Genomic DNA, 22,546 nt, shown 5'->3' on the forward strand with positions numbered 1-22,546 from the left:
GACCACATGACAATTATTTATGATTCTCATTTCTCTCATCTGGCTTACAGGGATGCTGGCATCTACTAGTCTAACAGTCCCTGATACAATTAGGAGCCAGACAGGGAGCATCTCAGGCTTTAACCTTAGAGCAATGGTGGACATAGATCAAGGACCCTGGCTATTTCACTTTTTGTTCTCTGTCTGAATTGAGCTAGTTCAGCACAGATCAGAAATCAGTGCCTTTACTCAGTAATCCATCAGCGACTTGGCACAACCAGGGTTCAGTGCTTTTCACCAGGAAACCATCAAAAAATCAGGACAGACCAACGGTCAGGACCTTTACACACTTATATCCATGAGAGAGTGGTTTACTTTTACACATAGATGTATCTGTGAATTTCTTTGGCAACAAATTAGATCGTCATGATTGCTGTGTACGTGTGTTGGTTCATGTTCTGTGGCCATTCAGATTCTTTTCTCTCTTTCAGGTCTGTAACCATCCGGAACTGTTTGAGCGCCAAGAGACTAAATCACCTTTCCATATGTCTCTGAAACCATATAACATTCCCAAACTTATTTATAGGGATGGACAGATCAATAACTTCAATCATTGTCGCAACAGGTCAGCAAGCAAAAGATCCACAATTATCTCTTTTGTACTTCACATGAAAAAGTTACTATGAAAAAAAAATCGGTATTGAACTCTGCAAAATTTGGCTTTTTTTTAACAAACTTTGACTTGTTGTTGATGCAGGAGTTGCTTAATCACAATATCTGATGTTACACCAACAGTTCTCTTGATACAAAATACTTAGTGATTAACTGGCACTGTTGGCTCAACCAGCCTTAAAAATCCAAACCAGACTAACATGATGGAAGGCTGGACTTTGCATGCTCTATCCTATGTGAAATGAGTTTGGCACTCTCAACCACAGATGTGAGTAGGCAGGGGTCCCTGCCAACAAAACTGCCCCCAGCTCTACTGTAAGTAATCATGCCAGAGTGGCTGGACCGATGATGAAAACATGTCCCTCTGGTACATTGGGGTTTGAGCGGGGATGGGGTTTGAAATGGAAAGTGATCCATTCCCCATCGCATACTTTCCAGGCCCGAGTGACAACATTAGCACCTGAAGGTCACTGCTAGGTGGGTAGGATTTGAAGCCTAGTCCCAGCTATGGAACCCACATCTAATTCATAGTCCTGTCGACCTCAACTTTTCTGTTTGTGGCTATGATGGCGGATGTCGCATATTCGCAGAAGTATTTGGATAGAAGATTGTGAAGCCGCCTGTTTGTAGGGAATACTGATGGGGGTTATGTATGAGTGCTTGCCTCTCTTATAGAGGTGGGCAGGGTTGGCTGTGCAAGGCCACCAGTGCTTCGCGGCTGCTGTTTGTACAATCTTACAAAGATGATTGCTTCATTTTTCATTGATCTCCCTATTTGATTTAGGTGGTTACGAGTCATTCTGTCCCCCTTCTCCCCAGCCCACATCCATCAGTCTCTCTTCCATAGAAAAGGTAAGAATTTCAGTCAGTGTTTTCCAGGTTTTTGCCCATTTATTGGGTGCCAGACTTCTAAAGAATTGTTTTTTCTCACCCAGGTAATGATAAAGGAAGCTGCTTTTCTTTTCTGCGATTCATAGATATGTCGCCCTCTGAAATGTCAAACGTGATGCTTCAAGGGATGCTTGCAAGGTGAGTGCTGTTGGATGCATGTGTCTAAAATTCAGTGGGCAAGCCTGCCCCCTTGTACCTGGTGTGTATAGTGTTCCAAATTATGAAGAATGGGACAAGGTAGATAGAAGCTATCTCCTGTAGTCAAAGGGCCAAGACCGAGAGGCCATAGAAATGAGATTAACTAAAAGATTAGGACAGAGGGCAGGAGAAACTCCTTCAGAGTTGAGGCTTAGAATTCATTTCCATGATTAGTGGTTGAAGAGGAAACTATAACAACATTCAAGATTAGAGGAAGAGGGGAAATGGTTGAGAGAACAGAGTGGGTAAATGTGATTAGAACTACTCTTTTGGAAGGTAAACACCAAAATGGAAATAGGCTGGTGATACCAGAAATACTGTCCCTTTAAAAAGCACATGGTGTGGGCAGCCAGGTGATAACAACAGATGAAAAAGGCCATTTGATTGATCTGAAGATGCTTCCCAAGTCAGAGTGGTCGTGACACTGGATGGACAAAAAATTGATAGATGAGGAATTAGATAGGTTGTCTCTGAAGTTAATAAATCACCTGGACCAGATGAATCACCTGGACTGGATTAGATGCATCCAAGGATACTGAAGGAAGTAAGGGTGGAAATTGCTGAGGCACTGACCATAAACTTCCAATCCTCTTTTAGATACAGGAGTGGTGTCACAGGACTGGAGAATTGCAAATGTTACACCCTTGTTCAAGAAGTGCAAGGATAAACCCAGTTGCTACAGGCCAGTGAGCTTAATATTGGTGGTGGGAAAGCTTTTAGACACAATAATTTGGAAGAAAATTAACAGTCACTTAGGCAAATGTAGATTAATTAAGGATATCCAGCATGGACTTGTTAAGGGAAAACCGTGTTTAACTAACTTGCTTGAGTTTTTGATGAGGTAACAGAGAGGGCTGATGAGGGTAATACAGTTGATGTGGTGCACATGGACTTACAAAGGCATTTGATAAAGTGCTACATTACAGGCTTGTCAGTAAAGTTAATGTCCATGGAATAAAAGGGACAATGGCAGCGTGGAAACAAAATTGACTAAGTGACAGGAAACAGTAGTTGTTTTTCAGACTGGAGGAAGGTATACAGTTGGGTTTCCCAGGAATCAGTGTTAGGACCCATGTTTTCCTGGTGTCTTAGACATTAATAATAAACTTGGGTGTATAGGGCACAATTTCAAAATTTATGGATGACACAACTTGGAAGTGTTGTCAACTGTGAGGTGGATGGTACTAAATTTCAAGAGAGCAATGACAAGCTGGTGGAATGAGCTGACAAGTGACAGATTAAATTTAATGCAGAGAAGTGTGAAGTGATTAATTTTGATAGGAAGAATGAGGAGAGGCAGTATAAAAGAAATGGCGCAATTCTAAAGTGGGTACAGGAACAGAGGGCTCTGGGGGTCAAATCATTGAAGGCAGCAGGGCAGGTTGACAAAGAGATTAATAAAACATACAGGATCCTGGGCTTTATCAATAGAAGCATACAGTTCAAAAGCCAAGAAATTTTGATAAACCTCTATTTAAAAAAAATGTCCAGCTGAGGCTAAACCAGTTTTTGTGTCAATTCTGTACACTACACTTTAGGAAGTTTTGAAGGCGTTAGAGTTGGTGGAGAAATGATTCAACAGAATGGTTCCAGGGATGAAGGATTTCAGTTACGTAGATAGATTGGAGAAGCAGTAGCTGTTCTCCTTGTCAAGAGGAGATTTGATAGGCGTGCTCAAAATCGTGAGTCTGAACATGATAGATGGGTAGAAATTGGTCCCATTGGTGGAAGGATTGAGAATCAGTGGGCACCAATTTAAAATGATTGGCAAAAGAAGCAATGGAGACATGAGGAAAAACTTATTTACGCACCAAGTAGTTAAGATCTCGGGTGTGCTGCCTGAAAGTGAGGTGGAGGCAGATTCGATGTGGCTTTCAAAAGAGAATTGGACAATTTTCTGAAGATAAAAAAATTGCAGGGCCATGGGGAAAAGGATGGTGAGTGGGACGAGGTGAAGTTGCTCTTGCAGAGGGCTGGCATGGACACAAGGGATCATATCGCTGCCCCCCATGCGGGAATCATTCTCTGATTCAATGAAAGTATGAAATGCAATGTTAAATCTCACCAGGAGCTGGCTCCTGACATGAGCTGTCTCCTGGAACAAGGAGTGCAGCGTTGGTGTGGGAGGTCCTCCATTAAAGTTTACCTCCTTTTTTAAAAAAAAAAGAACTATTTTTGGCTCAGTGTTGATTTGTCAGCTAACACTTCTGTGAAGCACCATGGGATGTTTTCCTACAAGTAAATGCGAGCTATTGTTACTGTGGAGTCTATCCTACCAGCCTTGTTCCAAAATTCTTTTGGTACTTGTTCTGAGCTCTGTTAAAATGCTGAGTAATTGCTCTGTCCTCATCCCAGCTGGTGTGTAAGCAGACTTTCCCATCTCTGTGGAGAAGGCTGCAGGGCACCTTTTTGAGGAGTTGCTTTAGACATCTGGACTGTTGATGGACTATGCTGCTTGAGGGAAAGATTGTATCACATACCCAACCTGTAGTGTGATCAGAATAAACAGGGATTTGAACTTAACCTGCTGGATATTTTTTATTATTTCCTGGGTTATTTGTTCCTGATCCTTGTGTGAACCATGGTAGGACATGCTAATTCCAAGCAATGCTGTGAGGCATTCCAGTTACATACAGCCGCAATTAGGCTTGACTGTCTTTTGTATAATTGTTGACTAAGGTTTTAAGCATTCTGCTGAGGAGGAAGGCCCAAAGACTTTACAGATGGATTGTTAGCACTGTGGAGGAAGGTGCTGAATGTTGTGTTTCGTTGTATTTGGACTGCAGCTGACTGCTCAGTATGTCTACACTAAATGAGTAGCTACAAAGACTCTCATGATGGTTAGTCTTCTCACAATAAGCTCTTTCCCAACCTTTTCTTTTCCGGGCTTCTGACCCGGTATTGCTTGCAGATGCTTTACTGTATTTGGAAAGCTGAGATTTTTGGAATAAGAATGCTGCCCTCTTGTTATTAATGAAATGAATGAAAGTCCCCGTAGTTCCAGAGGACCATAGGCTGCTCTCTTGCTAGAGAAAGATGACTAGTGGTGAGTTTAACCTGAGGGTCACCACACCTCAGGCAAGGGGCGAGGTTGGGAAGGATGATCTCAGACTGTATGGGAATTGAACCCATCACTCTGCATCACAAACCAGCCGCCCAGCTCAGGGTGTTGATGGAATGGCATACACAGAGATTGGCCTTTTTGTATTAAGGGAAGCTGCCCTTTTAAGTGTAGTAATTCATATTTTAATATATAATATTCAGTACATCTCTGTGTCCCCTTTTTCTCTCCACAGGTGGTTAGCTCTTTTTTTATCACAGAAAGCTTCCTACAGGCTTCACCATGCACGCAATTGGAGAGGGAGTGAGGTGAAGCGGCAACACCTGTACAGCACGGATCTGATCATGTGGGTGGATTCCTGCATGTCTTTCCCCAACATTCACAGCAGCAAATGTTTCCAGGTGAGAATCAGCATGTCCATCACAGGGAGCACAGTGAAACAAGGTATCCCCATGTTTTAAAACATCCCAGATGAGTCAGAATGAGATGAGATGCACAGTGGGGCTTCAAAAACTGTTGGCCTGAGCACAATCTTGCCAGACGAAGGGGGACGTCATCCCTGAATATTATGTCATTCACTTGATACATCAGTGCTGCACCAAACCAAGCATGGTTCATTGGCAATTCTTCTCCTTTTTTAAATTGTTAATTGTCGTTTGGTAGTACAGAACTTGAGTATTGCTGAAAAAAGGGATATATCAAAGCTTTTCGTCTTGCACTTATCAGGACGCTTCGCAAGAATACCATTATAAGGGGAAAACAAATTTACTGTATGCGAAGAGAGTGCTAACTGGTTGGTAAGTGGACTCTGGTTGGTAGAGGTGTTGCCGTGGAGAATGCACCAGTGATGGTGACTGACAGTTAACTGCCAAGCATCGTTTGAAATTTAAACCAGGCAGCTTGACTCTGATTGGTCAAGGCCTTGCCCTGAGGAATGAGTCAGTGAATAGCTGTCACTTATTTTGTTTAGCTGAAACAGGCGCAATGTGTGTACATGTTCTTTCTGTTTGCAAAGAACAGGGCCCTGTGTATTAATATCGTCGATGGCCCCACGGAATCGAGGATGACGTCTGTCAGGCTTGTTGAGACTTTAGATGACTGAGGAGCCCAATTCTGGATCCACACATTCTTCCGCAGTGGGGGCGCTTTGCACAGGGGAGTGGAAATCGCAGCCCCAGGTTGGCTTCCTGCTCCTTCCTCTGCCGTTGCCATTCCACCTCACTGTCGAGTTGCTGAGCCTCGAAGTGGCCTGCGCCTTGATGGACCGGGTGGTGCCATGCCAAGCAATCAGCTGCATTCTCCTCCCAGTCAGTGGTATTAATGCCTCAGTGCTTTAGGGTGACCTTGAGCATACCCTTATGCCTTTTCCTTTGGTCGCTCTTTGAGCATGGGCCAACGGAGAGTTGAGAGAAGAGAACCTGCCGAAGGAAGATGTTTTCAGGCATCCGGACAAAATAGCCTATCCATTGGAGTTGGCTCCCAAAGACCAGGGCTTCAATGCTGGCAGATGCAGTTTCAAGGAGGACACTTGCGTTAGTCCGGCAGTCCTCCCATTTGATCCCTAGGATTCGAAGCAAGCACCACTGATGAAAGCTCTCAAGAATTTTAATGTGGCGTCAGTAGACAGTGCATGTTTGGCTGCAGTAGAGGAGGGTAGTCAACACAGCAGCCTTATAAACCAGACCTTTGTTGACTTGCAAGGTCCCTGTTCTCAAAGACATGTTGGTGCAGCTTGAGGGCAGCGCTAGCACATTTGACTCGGTGTTGGACTTCCTTATCAATGATAGTTCCTTGGGACAGGTGGCTGCCAAGATAAGGGAAATGCTGCATATACTGCAAGCCACCCCATCTATATGGAAGGTGTGGGGGATGCTCAACTAGCCAGGGAACGTTGGTGATGGACCTTCGCCTTGGTGATGTTTACGGACAAGCCAAGCCTCTTATACCAGCTGTTGAAGAGGTAAAATGTCCTTTGCCTGACCTCTACAGAGTGAACCATCACGCAGCAGTCATCCGCAAACTGAAGGTCATGGATGTGTTTACCTGGAAGCGACGAAGGTTAAAGAGCTTCCCAGATGATACTGAATGTTGACACCAGGTCATCTCGGATGAGGTGAACGATGATGGTCAGGTAAGTGGTAACAAGGTGGGTGCAATCACACAGCCTTGTTTGACCCTGGTGCAGATGTGAAAGCTGTCAGTTTCAGATCCTCCACTCAGGACCGTGGCAGACGTGTTGTCGTGCAGGAGTCTCAGGATGATGACGAACTTCAACGGGCAACCAAAGTGTTGGAGGACGGTCCATTAGAGCTTCACAATTTACATAATCAAACGCCTTAGTGGGGTTGATGGAGGCAAGGAACAATTCTTGATTTTGCTCCCGACATTTTTCCTGGATCTGCCTAAGCCGCAAAGACCATGTCCGCAGTACCCTGGGATGGTCAGAAGCCTCACTGGGTTTTCAGGAGGATCTCCTCAGTGACCAGATGAAGGCGTTCAGGAGGATGTGGACCAGGACCTTACCCGCAATGGACAGGAGGGAAATCTTCCTGTAGTTTTCACGATCAGATTTGCCCCACCTTCTTGTGGATAGTAATGATACTTGCGTTCTTGAGATCCCGGGGGGGGGGGGCGGTGTAATCTTCGTCCCAGAGACGGAGGATGAACTGGTGAAGTCGTGACGTGAGCTGATAGCTGCCAGCATGGTACACCTCAGTGGGTATACTGTCTGGCCCACAAGCTTTGTTGGTTTTCATCTGTTGGTGGCCCACTTAAGCTCATCAATGATTGATGCATTGGCAAAGGAATCCTTCGCAGGGTGTTGTGGAACGGCTTGGAGGGTCTCCAATATGGTGAGTCCCGATTGAGGAGCAGTTCAAAGCATTTCTTCAAGCGCTGACAGATGGCGTTGTTGTCCTTGAGGAGCCGGGAGTCATCCTGTGATGGGGAGGGATTTGTCCAGTCATGCGGGATCCATAGTAGCCTGGGAGAAGTTGTGCATGTTGTGCTGGTCGGCGTAGGGCTGAATCTCGTGTGCTTTCTCCACCATCAGTTGCTCTTCGTGTCTCAAATGCGTCGCTGGACCTTGGCCTTCAGTTGGTGGTGCACTGCCATGATTTGCCGAGTACTGGGAGAGTTTGCCAGGCGGTGAAGGCTGCTCGCTTCTGCTTGAGAAGATCGCAGATTGCTGTATCATTGGTGTCAAACCAGTTCTGTCCCTGTCGTGGCGCAAGCCTGATAGTCTGTGCGCAGGTGTCTAGGACAGCAGAAGAGTTGCTCCCAGTATGCCCAGATGAAAATGACATTAGTGGTGGGCAACTGGGTCCTGGAACCCTCCTTGCAGTCCTGGGTCCCTCAGTGCTGCAACATTCAGCTTTCTCTTTTTGGGTCCTCTGGTGTCTTAGTACCAGGCAGGCGCTCATCGCTAAGCGCACAAGTCAATGGTCCATCCAGCAATATTCACCCTTCATGATCCTCACGACAAGTACGTCCCTCAGGTCTCTGCCTCGAACAATGAGGTAGTCCAGGAGATGCCAATGCGCTGACCTCGGGTGCCTCTATGTGGTCTTGAGCTGGTTCCTGTGCCGAAGACGGTGTTCGTCATGATCAGACCATATTAGGTGCACTTGGTCAAGAGTTGGATGCCGTTGGCATTGGCCACCTCTGTGCCATTCTTGTTGATAGTTCCACTACAGATTTCATGGTCACGTTCAATTTGGGCACTAAAGTCACCTAAGAGGATGACCTCTTTGTTCCTGGGGATGGAAATGAGGACACCATCGAGATTAGACTGGAACCTCTCGTTTACTTCATGTTCGGAATCTAAAGTATGCGCTGATGACAGTGGCGCAATGGTTATGACTGAGATGCAGGCGTAGGGTAATCAGCATCCCAATGACCCCCATTGAGAGTTCGACAAGTATGGTAGCTATCCTGTTCGTCATGGCGAAACTGACTTCATAGATGCGGGGCTCATGGCCTGACTTCCCTTTCCAGAAGAAGGCGTAGTCTCCACTGGCCTCTCTCAGCTGCCGCTCCCCAGCAAGCTGGGTTTCGCTGCGGACAGCGATGTCGATGTGTGCCTTGCTAGCTCCTGATGTCTTTCCGGGCGATCGCACTTTGGGTTGTCAACAAGTGTCCTTACATTCCCGTTTCCGAAGTTTTTTTTCTTGTTTTGACCACAGAGATGGTGATCCCGCTGGGTGTGGTTTCCCAGCCAGGAGAAATGGTCCAGCCTGTTTTTGGGGCACCTTTTCTAGCCCCCTCCGGGGTGAGCAGAGGGTATCCTGAAGTCACAGATGCAGCTGCCAAAAGACACCCCTGTCCTGACATAGGTACCTGACGACTGTCTCACATCCACTGCCTGTGTGTGGAATCTTGGCTGGGGTCTCCAGGCATCACAGCCCTGCCCCTGTTGCCAATCCTTCAATGCCACAGGACTTTTTGCTTGATGGAGACCTGCGCCTCCATATAGTTTAACACGGGGACTTCGGTGCATGGCCAGGTTCCACACGGTCTTGGCGGTTGGTAGCTGGATTCAGTGGCATGATGGACAATGATGACTGGGGCCACTTCCCTGTTGCAGTCTTCCTTCGCTTTCGCAGCCATTGGGGCCGTATCCGCCCTCCGCCGGTTCTGCCATTGAGGACTACTTGGATCGTTCTTCGTCTGGAACTTCCCCCTCGACCTTACCTCCATGGGAGACCCTACCAGGAGCTTGAGCTCCGGCCAGCATCGCTCTCTGGTTCATTGGGACATGCAAGCCTCTCCGCCACAGCAAGGTGACGATCCTCTGAATGGGTGTATTAATATATATAGGCTCCAGTACATGCAGATATGCCACACTGCAAGCCCGACTAACCATTTTAAATTGGTTGTCAGCTTTATTCCTAACATACTTAGGATTAATTAGTAAATGTTTTCCAATCACAGAATCACATCTAACGTTGGACACTGTTTCGAGTTTTGCAAACACAGGCTGGTTGGGCACGTTCTGTATCTTGCCTGTTGTGAACAGTGACTGGGGCATGCTGTTTGATACAATCTGCCAGTGTTTGGGATGTACGGCCTACATACTTCACATTGCACTGGCGTTGAAAGTCAAATACTGCGTTACTCATTTGTGTGATAGGCAGAAGGTCATTTTGGCTTGACGGCAGCATCCTGTTAGTGGCGAATACCATTCGTGTTGCTACTGCATAGTAGCAGTCTGAAACAGCTAGCTACCTGTTGCTCCAATTTTTGTCCTTCCAGGGTAATCTGAGGTAGACTGATTCTCATTGCCTTCAGTTTTGCTAGGGTTCTTTGATGCCACATTCGATCAAGTGCTGCCTTGATATCAAGGGCAGTCTCAATTGCCTCGGCCCCTGGAGTTCAGACCTTTTGTCCATTTTTGGATCAAGGCTGGAATGAGGTCTGGAGTTGAGTGGCCCTGGCGGAATCCAAACTAAGTGTCAGTGAGCAGGTGATTGCTAAGCAAGTGCTGCTTCATAGCACTGTCAGTGACCCCTTCCATCACTTTGCTGATGATCGAGAGTGGACTGATGTGGCGGTAATTGGCTAGTTTGGATTGTTCCTGCTTTTTGTGGACAGAACACACCTGGACAATTTTCCAATTGGCAGTTGGATGCCTGTATTGTGGCTATATTGAAACAGCTTGGTGAGGCCATAGCTAGTTCTGGAGCACAAGTCCTCAGTTGATATCATGTGAATCAAATTGGCTGAAGACTAGCTCCTGTGATGATGAGGACCTCAGGAGGAGGTTGAGATGGATCATCATTTTGCCATTTCTGGCTTAAGATGGTTGCAAGGCTTCAGCCTTGTCTTTTGCACTAATGTTGTGGACTTCCCCATCATTGAGGATGGGGATATCTGTGGAATGTCCTCTTCCCCGTTAGTTGTTCAGCCGTCCACCACCTTTCATGACTGCACATGCAGGATTGCAGAGCTTTGATCTGACCAGTTGGTTATCAGATCATTTAGCTTTGTCTATCGCATGCTGCTTCCACTGTTTGGCATGCAAGTAGCCCTTTGTTGTAGCTTCAGCAAGTTGACAGCTCATTTTTAGATATACCTGGCGCAGCTCCTGGCATGCCCTCCTGCGCTCTTCTTTGAACCAGGGTTGATCCCCTGGCTTAATGGTAATGGTAGAATGGGGTGATGGGGGTATGCCGGGACACAAGGTTACAGGTTGTGGTCAAATACAATTCTGCTGCTGCTGATGGCCCATAGCACCTCATGGTTGCCCAGTTTTGAGTTGCTAGATCTGTTCAAAATCTATCCCATTTAACACAACACAATGTGAAGACAGGACTTTGTCTCCACAAGGACTGTATGGTGGTCATTCCTACCAATACTGTCATGGACAGATGCATCTGTGACTGACAGATTGGTGAGGATGAGGTCAAATAGGTTTTTCCTTTTCGTTGGTTCCCTCACTGCCTGCTGAAGACCCTGCCTAGTGGCTATGTCCTCTAGGACTTGGCCAGTTCAGTGAGTAGTGGTACTACCAACCTACTCTTGGTGATGGATATTTGAACTTCCCCCGCCCAGAGTATATTCAGTGTCCTTGCTACCCTCAATACCCCTTCCATGTTGTGTTCCACATGGTTCAGAATAATGATTCATCAGCTAAGGTGGGTGACGGTAGGTGATACTAAGCAGAAAGTTTCCACGCTCGTGATTGACTTGATGCCATGAGACTTCATGGAGTCCAGAGTTGACATTGAGGACCCCCAGGACCATTCCATCCCAACTCTATACCACTTTGCTGCCACCTCTAGCAGATCTGTCCTGCCAGTGGGACAGGACATACCCAGGGAGGACAATGGTGGTGTCTGGAGGTTGCCTGTCAGGTGTGATTCCGTGACTATGACTCTGTCTCTGGCACAGCTCTTTTAATTTTGACATAAACCCCAGAGTAAGAAGACTTTGCAGATTTAACAAAGCTGCATTTGCCGCTGTCGCTTCCGGTGCTTAGGTTAATGCCAAGTGGTCTGTCCGGTTTCCTATTTGTGACTTTGTAGCGGTTTGATACAACTGAGTGGCGTTTAAGAGTCAGCCACATTGCTGTGGGTCTGGAGTCACATGTTAGCCAGACCAGGTAAGGATAGCAAATTTCCTTCCCTAATGGAGATAAGTGACCCAGATGGGCTTTTGCGACAATCGCTTCATGCTCACCATTAGACTGGCTTTTAATTCCAGATTTATTTAAATTTTTAAATTCCACGAGCTGCCATGGTGACATTTGAACCAATGTCCCCAGACCATTAGCCTGGGTCTTTGGGTAACTAGCCCACTGACATTACCACTATGCCCCTCCTTTCAGTCACCTCTCCTTTTGCCTCTGTATTGTCAGCATGCATGTTTCAAGTTTACTTGGCGTCCTATTCATGGGCACTATTTCCTATTCTAGAGGTAGATGATTTTCATCGGCTAAAGTTATTGGGCAAGGTCCTTGCAGTTTTGTGAAGTGGGGTCATTTAATGAATTTCAGAGCAGCCTTATGAAAGGAAAGTACCTCAGTGGCACGTTTGGCTCCACGAACAGATTTTAAAAAGTCCCATTGTCAGCAACTGTGACCTCAATCGCACTGTTTGAACTTTGAATTAGAGTTTCTTGCAAGTGACCTGTCCATTTCTGGCTGCAGCACTGTTTCCATGCTCGGGTCTCAGTGCAGTTCCTGCTAGTGATGAAATGACAGTGACAATCTTTGCAACTGTGGAATGTCATTTGAAGCCATTAGCTGAGGTGCATGAGACTGGTTTCCTTCCTTTAATACTGGCAGTTCGTTTAGCTAACATTTGTTGTTCTGACATGGCAGTTACTGAAAGGTATTGATTATTTTTTTACAGCACAAAAAGATTCAATAAATTCTGTAATAATGCATTGGGCACTTCCCTGCTTCAGCTGTGTGATGCGATTGAAGTAATTTGCCAATATTGAATACCTGAACCCTGAAGGATTCTGACATCCCACAACAGTCTATCGGAATGAGGGTTCAAATCCTGAACGCCTCTCTTTGATTTAACAAATGGAACACACTGGAGCGGGGAATGCCACGTTGGTAATGCACAGTCGTAGTCTGCGGTGAATCATTATTGAGTATTGCTGTTCTGATTTGTGCTTCTTTGGGGTATTAAGGAAATCTTGTCCATGAACAATCTGTTCTATCTCACAGGACCTTTGTTTTACTGGCTATTGCAAAGCAGTAATCAGCCACACACAGCACCTTGTCCATCGACGAAAATTGGCTACCTCATCCATCCGCCACAGTCAGCCCACAGAAATGCCAGCCTTTCTTTACAACAGCATACCCAAGGTAAACATGCAAGTCCATTCAATTTAGCTTTCACAGCCAAAGGGAGCATTGTAAATTGGAAATTGTATCTGTTTTGGAAGGTCTGGGAGTCATGGGGGTTGAAGCTCTACCCCTCCAAAAGAAATGGGGGAGTGGGCTGCACATGAAACTGGAGTCTTGCATTTTTGGAGGAGATGGGTGGGGTCGAATGAAATTGTTGGAGTTGAAGGTGCCCCTCAGCAGTGTGGAGTTCAGTTTCAGACTCTACCAACTGTGCTCCCACACTTGTGTTGCTCCCTGTCCCTCCCCCCCATTCCCAAACTCTGTCTCAAAATATACTGTCCATTCTGCACAAGTTGTTATAATAAACGGCTATTTAAATATTTTGAAATAATTTATTTCACCAAAAAGAACCCAATCTAACAGAAATGATTGGATCAGTGGCATACTTTATGGACAGTCAGATGGACCTGTTGGTTGGTTTGTACTTAGTTGGTTAGCTGCACTTAGAGCTCTAGGTCTATAAATAAATGGCATTGTTTGTTTTCTGGGTTGCTGGAGAGAGTTAGATTATTGTGGGATTTGCAATACCTGTGTAAACAACGTGTAAACAACCAGCTGTATCATCACTGATAGTGTCTATCTCACAGCAACCAACTAGTACAGCGTACTTTCTGCATGAGTAGGATGAAGGGCATTTTTTCCGTGTCCTTTTGTATGCTTGTTCTCTCCTATTTGCAATGTTTTTCTTTATTGCAGCATGATTTTGTTTATTCGTTCTTGGGATGTGAGCATTGCTGGCAAGGACAGGATTTATTGCCCCTCTTTAATTGCCCTTGAGCAGGTGGTAGTGAGCCACTGCCCTGAACTGCTACACTCTATGTGGTGGAGGTACACCCACAGTGCTGCTAGGGAGGGAGTTCCAGGATTTTGACCCAGCGATAGTGAAAATGGTGATATAGTTCCAAGTCAGGATGGTGTGCGACTTAGAGGGAAACTTGTAGGTGGTCGTGTTCACCATTTGTCTTCTGCCCTTGTTTTTCTAGGTGGTAGAGGTTGAGAGTTTGGAAGGTGCTGTCAAAAGATGCAAGGCTTGAACATATTGCAAATGAAATGGATCCCTGCAAATGAATGTCTGCCGCTTCTAGCAAGTGTAACTCTTTCGAGTTAAAACCAATTAAACCAAATTAACAAAATTGGAATATTCTAGCAAGTGTAAATGAACCACATTACGAGCTCAATTGATCATCTTAAATTGGTTGTTAGTGTAGCTGTGTGCACATTCAGGATTGTTCAGATTGCTTGGCCTAAATAGCCAAGTGGTTATGGTACTGGGCTTGTTAACCCCAAGATCAAGGGTTCAAATCTCACAATGGCAGACTATGAAACAATGTAACTTCATCTGAATAGGAACAGATGGAAACGTGTTTCTACTCGAAAGAGTTACATCCATCTGAGTTTTGGGCTTGGCCTAAATAGCCAAGTGGTTATGGTACTGGGTTTGTAACCCCAAGATCAAGAGTTCAAATCTCACAATGACAAAACTATGAAATATCATCAAGAGTTCAGGATTGTTCAGCAGGTGCTACCCAATCACAGAATCACATCCAACAGCAGATGTTTTGTTTTGCGTTTTGCAAGTGCGGGCTGGCTGAGTACAGCCTGTACTCCACCTGTTATTAATAACCAAAGAAACATGCTGCTTGATTCAATCAGCCAATCGCTGGGACCTATGGCCTACATGCCTGGCATTGCACCAGCACTGAAATTCATGCACAACGCTGCTTCGTTGTGTAATAGGTAGAATGTCTATCTTCAATGATGGGGGAGCACAAGAGAAGGCTGAAGCATTCGCAACAATCTTCAGCCAGAAGTGCTGAGTGGATGACGCATCTCAGCCTCCTCTGGAGGTCCCAAGCATCACAGATGCCATCCTTCAACTAACTTGATTCACTCCTCATGGTATTAAGAAAGAGCCGAAGGCACTGGATACTGCAAAGGCTTTGGGCCCTGATAACATTCCAGCAATAGTACTGAAGACTTGTGCTCCAGAACTTCCTGCGCCCTGAGCCAAGCTGTACCTGTACAGCTACAACACTGGTATCTACTCAGCAATGTGGAAAATTGCCCAACTATGTCCTGTAGACAAAAGGCAGGATAAATCCAACCCAGACAATTACCGCCCCATGAGTCTTGTCTCCATCATCAGTAAAGTGATGGTAGGGGTCATCAACATTGCTATCAAGCAGCATTTGCTTAGCAATAACCTGCTCACTGATGCTCAGTTTGGGTTCCACAAGGGCCACTCAGCTCCTGACGTCATTAGAGTCTTGTTCAAACATGGACAAAAGAGCTGAGCTCCCGAAGTGAGGTGAGAGTAACTGCCCTTGACATTAAGGCAGCATTTGACCGAGTGTGGAATCAAGGCACCCTAGCAAAACTGAAGATGGGAATCAGGGGGAAAACTCTCCACTGATTAAATCCCTTTACGTTGATTACCAATCTTCTTTTCTTGCTCTATTTACCAGAATGGTTCCAGGGATGGGAGGTTTTAGTTGGGCTGGAAAAAATGTGGTGATTGTCCTTGGAGCAAAGAAGATTGAGGGAAGAATTGATAGAGGTGTACAAGATTATCCCAGGTTTGGATAAGATAAATAAGAAAAATGCTGTTCCCATTAGCTGATACACAAGGACTAGGGAACACAGATTTAAGGTTTTGGGCAAGAGATGCAGGGGGAATGTGAGGAAAAACTTTTTTGCACAGTGAGCGATAATGACCTGGAACTCTCTGCCCACGAGGATGCTGGAAGTGGAAACGATCAATGATTTTAGAAGGAAATTGGATGGGCACTTGAAGGAAATAAAACTGGCAGGACAGAGCAGGGATAGAGCAGAGAAATGGGACTGACTGGATTGCTCCTTGGAGAGCCAGCATAGATTCGATGGGCTGAATGGCCACCTTCCACGCTGTAATTGGCTCTATTACTGAGTCTTGCTAATGACCTTTTTCTTCCGTTCTCTGTCTTGTATGTCACATTCTTTTCTGTAATTCACTCTCTTTCCCCAAATGTTTTTTGCATACCTCTAATTTTTTAGCTTCATTTTTGCGGAGATGTTTACAGCTCTCCTACCTTTAACATATCCTCTTTCCTGCTAGTTGGTAGATATTTAACCTCTGTTGTAATAATGTTATGTTTAAATCTCTTGCACTGCTACTCCGCCATTTGCTCTGACATTTTTTTCCAGCAACTTTCCAGCGATTCAGGGCTGGGTCCCCTTTGATCCCATGCAATTCATTCACGTACAACTAAATACACTTAAATTATATAGGGTTACAACAAGATTCCTTAATAGTAAATGAGATGTGTAGCCAAAAATCTGTTTATGATGGTTGCGTTGGTTGAGGTAATAATGTAGTAAGGCACCAGGAAAACAAATTGCTCTTTTTTTATGCAGTATCATGGGATCCTGAACTGCCAGAACAGGCAGAGGGAGGCCCCTCTGCCTACTATTTAGCAGTTATCCTGGCATGTATGTTCAGAATTCAAGCAGATCTGGTTGTTGTGTGGGATCTAGCTCGGCATCTTGTTTTATTTTCACAGGGAGATTCAGCTGTTTGTAGTCCAAGCAGGCTGGGTTTTTGCACAGTGCAAGTGACCTGGGATATTGCTCATACCATAGAAGTGCAGATATCATTTTATAGCACTGCTCAGCAGTCATGGTTTACGTCCAGGAGGAGGCAGTTCAGTGGTTTATTGTCCAGGAGAAAGTATGCTGCCTACTATCAGTTTACAGAGGGCAAGTGTTGTATGGACCTGGGAGTAAATAACTTAAATTACATGGCCTGGTGAGTCAGTGTTGAACTTCAGTCCATGAACTCCATTCACCTCATTATCAAGGGGTATGCACCACAAGCTGTCATAAGAAAGTGCTGATTCTCTGCAGCGCTGTCCTTGAGAGATCATTAACCCAGTTCGAGTCAGTTCTCTTGTAATTATTGTCATTGTCTGAAATGAAAAAAGCCTACAGAATAGATTAGCATCTTAGTCAGAGTTTACAGGCAGCAATCAAGTCCAGGTGCTGTCGACTCCAGCATCCATGAAGAGAGAGGGAGCAGGTTTTGGTGATAGTGGAAGCTGGCTGCACTTTAGTGTTTGCATTTCCTGTCCATCATGTTAAATATTTGCTGTGTGTATACGGGCTGTGTTTGCTCAGCAGTTTGTTCTTTGGCAGGATTACTTGTGAAGGGCCTAGCTATCCATCTGCAGTAATGTGATAAACCAAAATTTGAAGCTGGGCCAGGAAGCAACTACTTCAAGCTCAAAGCGCAACATGTTTTTCATTCAAAAGAACTGTAGCTCAGAGCACAAACCTGAGTTAATTGGGTTCAGCTTTCAAATCTATGAGCTGATGTTTCAGAGCAGGAACCTGAACAAAGAATAGAAATTGCTGCTGGGGTCAGGGTGTGTGGAGATAAGAGCCTCTCTGGTAGTTTGATTCCTCTCTAACTTAGGGATCATATGCTAGTTAGGCTTATGGATTTTGGTCCTTTCAAGGGCAATTACAAATACTGACTTATTGCCAAGCACACTGTCTTAACTGTGCAGAAAGTAACTACTATAGTTGCACAAAATGCTTTAAGTGGCATAAATAACTTGCCAGGAAGTCACCAAATATAGAGCTAATTTCCATTTCCGCCGACTCCAGCATCACGCCACACCAAACACCTTCCCCATATCTCCCCTGTCAGCATTCCGAAAGGACTGTTCCCTTTGTGGCACCCTGGTCCATTCCTCTACCACCCCCAATACCTCATCCCCTTTCCACGACACCTTTCAATGCAATCATAGGAGGTGTAACATTTGCCCCTTTACTTCCTCCCTCCTCACCATCCAAGGCCTCAAAAACTACTTCCATGTGAAGCAGTGGTATACTTGCACTTTTTTTCAATTTAGTTAACTGTACATACTGCTCTCAACGCAATCTCCTCTACGTTTGGGGAGACTAAACACAGACTGGGTGACTGCAAACATGACCCTGACCTTCCAGTCGCTTGCCATTTCAATTCACCATCTTGTCCTCACACTCGCATTTGTCCTTGGGCTGCTACAATTTCCAGTGAAGCCCAACAAGCTGGAAGAACAGCAGTCTTCTTCCAATTAGGCATTTTACAGCCTTCTGGACTTAACATTGAATTCGACAACTTCAGACCATGAACTCTTTCCTCCATCTTGTTTTCTTTCTAATTTCCCCATTGCTCCCTCCACCCCCTCAGTCTGTTTCTTGTTCTCATGTTTTTGCTTTCGTACAGCACTGATCCTTTCTCTGCTCTTAGCACATTCTGCTATTTTGCTTTCAGACAGTACTGACCTTTATTCTGCTATTAACACTTGCTTTGCTGCTTTAATGTATTTAATGCATCGTTACCACTCCCTCTGTTTGTTTTCATGACATCTTTATCATTTAATATCTCCTGCCCTCCAACCTATCCCTGACCTTCTATTTTGCACCACCTGCCCCTCCGCCCTTTTTAAACACATTTCTGCCCGTCGAGGTCCGAAGGAGAGCCATATTGATCTCAAAACATTAACTCCTTGTCTTTCTCCACAGTTACTGCCATTCCTGCTGAGTTTTTCAAGCATGTTCTGTTTTTACAAGTGTGGAAATCTGATGGCAGGTGGATAGAAATCCTTTGATCTCTTTGAGCCTGTAGAGTGCAGGCACCCCAGCTTGAAAACTTATGACATAAAACTTATAATTCCTTTCTGTTTAAAAAAAAACAGCCTTAGATGCTGCCTTTATTATTGATAGAAAATATTTCCTTCTCCCTATTCACACATTCAGCTGTTTAAGGAATGCACTTCTGTGATACAGGAAGACTCTTAGCAACCTGATCATTACCAACCAATATTGAACTAGAAAATGGCTAAAATTGCTGGTCTTGTAAAGGCACATTGTCTGTGGTCTGGCCCTTTTACAGTGTAGCAATCGACCTGTACTGCATTTTCAGCCCTCAATGCTCAAGACCTGAAGCAAGCTTGAAACCACAACTTGGATTCAAAGGTGGGAGTCCTACCAACTGAACCATGCTGAAACCTATTAATGGTTCTAAATTGGATAATTGCAACCAACACTCCTTCCCACAGAGTTAAGTGGCTGCTTTGTGTTTTGACTGGTGGTGCTTCTGATGATTGATTGCCCCCATTTTCTTTCCAAAGGCACTGACTCTTGCTTGGGTGCAGTTTCACAGATGCTGCCATTCTAAAACCACTCATCCCAGTGATCATTCTCCATTTTTAAACCTGAACTGTGACTTTTGGCAAGCTGCTCAAATATGATGCCCAAGCCCTTCATGTGCTGTGCAGTCACAGAATGTCAGTTGTCCGGTTTTTTTTGCAGAATAGATTTACTCAAATCAGCTTATGACCTGCATTCCCACTTGTTTGCGTTCCCACTGTGGAAGGACTTCCATTCTTATTGCAATGTCCAGTACTTATCCTGTGTCCAGTGGATCTAGTCCCCACAGAACACCATATTATGGAATCTTTCTGCAGGGCTGTACTTAGATTCTGAGAATACTGCACTTGAGAAACTAACCTACTGTGATGTGGCAGAACTTGGCTTCTAAGCAGAGCATTGCACTTAGATCCCAGGCTTGGCTGCAGTCAGTACCAGGTTTGCTGTGTTCAGTTGACAAAGTCAGGAATGTAATTAGGGAGCATTTTCTAGGTTCCACACAAGAAGTTGCTGTGTAGCCAGAATTAATGTAGGAAGGTGTACTCTTAAGAATAAATATGTTCTGGTTGAAACCCTACTACCTGGGAGATGAGGGAGTCTGTCCCCTCCTTGTACCTCAAAGTATTCAAGTGACGGGAAAATGGTGGACATGGGCAGCCTGTGCTGCCGTATGCTTGTAATTGATGTGATGTTACACAAACTGTGCAGTGTGCTATTGTAGTGAGTTACAGCAATAACAATATATTGATGCAATTACATGTAGTGAGATTGGCATTAGCTGTGCAGTGTATTGATGTGCATTGAGGATGGCACTAACTGTGCAGTGAAGTGCATAGTTAGAATGTTTTTGTATTCGTTCATGGGATGTGGGCTTTGCTGGCTGGGCCAGCATTTATTGCCCACCCCTTGTCCTTGAGAAGGTGATGGTGAGCTGCTGCCTTGAACTGCTGCAGTCCATGTGGTGTGGGTGCACCCTTAGTGCTGTTAGGAAGGGAGTTCCAGGGTTTTGACCCAGCAGCAGTGAGGGAATGGCAATATATTTCGAAGTCAGAGTTGTGGTGGTGTTCCCATCTATCTGCTGCCCTTCTCCTTCTAGATGGTAGTAGTTGTGGGTTTGGAAGACTGATACTATCCATGTGCTGTATTGATGGGTGCCATGAGAGTGACACTAACTGTGCCATGTAATGATGTTCAATATAGTGAGATTGACACGGTGTAGTGAATTGATGTCACTGGCCTGGGCGTTGTGGTAAAAATAACGGTGGTGCAATCTGGTAGCAATTTCCAGTCACCACACATGCGTAGTTAAAATCATGATTTGCTGTCTGGGGTTGCCCTGCTCCTCCAGAGGCTATGGCATTTAAACATCTGGAATGTATGTAGTTGCTGTATTTGCCCACTAGATACTCATTAGATACTCCAGAAAAGCTTATACTTTGTCCATTCAAGCGCATGTGAATTTTTAACTGTGGTTAGTCCTAACTGCTACCTTACAACCCCTCTGACGATGAAAGTTAACTTTTATAAGTGTGGAGTCTCAATTCTTCAGAATTTTAATCATTTTTGGAGATTTTAAAATAATTTTTACTTTTTCTTTGTCTCTTTATCTCTCCCAGTCCTATCTTTCTTTCCCTCTCTTTATTTCCCTTCCTCCGTTGGAGTTTAGAAGAGAAAGAGGCGACTTGATTGAAACATAAGATCCTGAGGGATCTTGGCAGGGTGGATGTGGAGAGGATGTTTCCTCTTGTGGAAGAAACTAGAATGAGGAGTCACTGTTTAAAAATAAGGGGCCGCCCATTTAAAATGGAGATAAGACAAAATTTTTTTTGAGGGTCATGAGTCTTTGGAACTCTCTTCCTGGAAGCAGTCTTTGAATATTTTTAAGGGAGATGTGGATAGATTCTTGGTAAGCAACGGGGTGATAGGTTATTGGGGTAGGCGAGATGCAGATTTGAGGTCACTATCAGATTAGCCATGATCTTATCAAATGGCGGACCAGGTTCAAGGGGCCGAATGGCCTACTCCTGCTGCTTCTTCATATATACATGATTTGGTCTTGAAGTAAATATTCTAATTTACATTTCCTGGTTTAGACTCTGCATGCCTCAGTAGGGATTCATCAGTCTGGTTCAGAAGACACGCAGTTGCATGTCCGCATCTCGTTGAAACTGATTTCTAGTTCCCTCAAGCTCCTACAAAAGCCAAGGGTGTCAATGTAATTAACTCTAGTCGATCAGTTGCCGGTGGTGACAGAATTTGGGCCATTATGTATAGTGAGATGGGCACTAACTGTCTACTGTATTGATGTACCATTTTTTTCCTGTGCTAACACTAATGTCCTACTTCATGCGTATCTCAGGTGACTGCTGTTCCACGTGATAGCTACTGTTGTGATCGGAGTGCAGAGTACGAGCGTCGATTAATGAGGGAAGGGGGTCACCTCACCGCCAAGCAGTGCCTCTTGTATGGAACTCCAGAGCTAGCTCTTCATTGGAGAAATCGGCTGTCCTTCTTCTTCCTTGAAAATCCTGGGGGCTTGTTAGCTGTTCAGTCCAGACATGGCTGGTCTTTCATTAGGATCCCTGGTAAGTAGATGGGAATTTCCCTCATCTTATTCTATTTTTACTACATAAATGTGTGAACGGTGCATGCACATATGTTAGGAGCTCAATTGTCAAATGTAGCTATCTGGGACCCCGATCGATCATCTGTTTCTATAACACGTTGTGGCTATGTTTGAGGAAGTTGCATGAAAATTGATATGCAGTTTGTCTGCTGGATTCCAGCCACCTGTAGATCACTTCCTGCCCCTTTCAATACTCAGGCTAAAGGTCATTAATTGTGTTTGTTCCCACTGGAGTCCAATTGCCCCATTTATTTTGTAGAGATTGGGAGATACTGGCAAATTGTGAAAGTGAAAATCAGGCAGGCCCTTCCCAGTGTTGGTAAAACATCTGTGTAGACTGCCAATTGTCAGGGGAGTTTCTGGTCTGTACACCCATTCACAAAATTGCATTCTTGACAGCAAGTACCTGCAAATTGAGCTGTCTTTTTTTTTTGCCAGTACTTGCAATTGATCGAAGAAATTTTGGGCCTCCAATGGTACTGCTCTGTGACGCCACAGTGCTGCCTTGCTGGATGCTCTTAAACTGGAGATGGGCCTGTGCTCAAGTATTATCCTTTCATGGAATGTGAATGCCAATGGCAAG

General features: G+C 44.9%; 1 protein-coding gene across 3 annotated transcripts in view; it reads left to right on the top strand.

The window, feature by feature from the left end:
• ino80 (INO80 complex ATPase subunit) overlaps positions 1-22,546 on the top strand; it is a 200,588-nt gene that overhangs the window by 88,004 nt on the left and 90,038 nt on the right. For all 3 annotated transcript variants that reach the window (XM_041214654.1, XM_041214655.1, XM_041214656.1), the window contains 6 exons: positions 471-604; positions 1,436-1,503; positions 1,587-1,680; positions 5,037-5,202; positions 12,981-13,121; positions 21,697-21,922. In XM_041214654.1, coding sequence (XP_041070588.1) covers positions 471-604; positions 1,436-1,503; positions 1,587-1,680; positions 5,037-5,202; positions 12,981-13,121; positions 21,697-21,922 — 829 coding nt within the window. The remainder of the gene's footprint in view (positions 1-470; positions 605-1,435; positions 1,504-1,586; positions 1,681-5,036; positions 5,203-12,980; positions 13,122-21,696; positions 21,923-22,546) is intronic.

This window comes from Carcharodon carcharias, chromosome 20 (genome assembly GCF_017639515.1).
Source record: "Carcharodon carcharias isolate sCarCar2 chromosome 20, sCarCar2.pri, whole genome shotgun sequence".
In the NCBI taxonomy this organism is placed as follows: Eukaryota; Metazoa; Chordata; class Chondrichthyes; order Lamniformes; family Lamnidae; genus Carcharodon; species Carcharodon carcharias.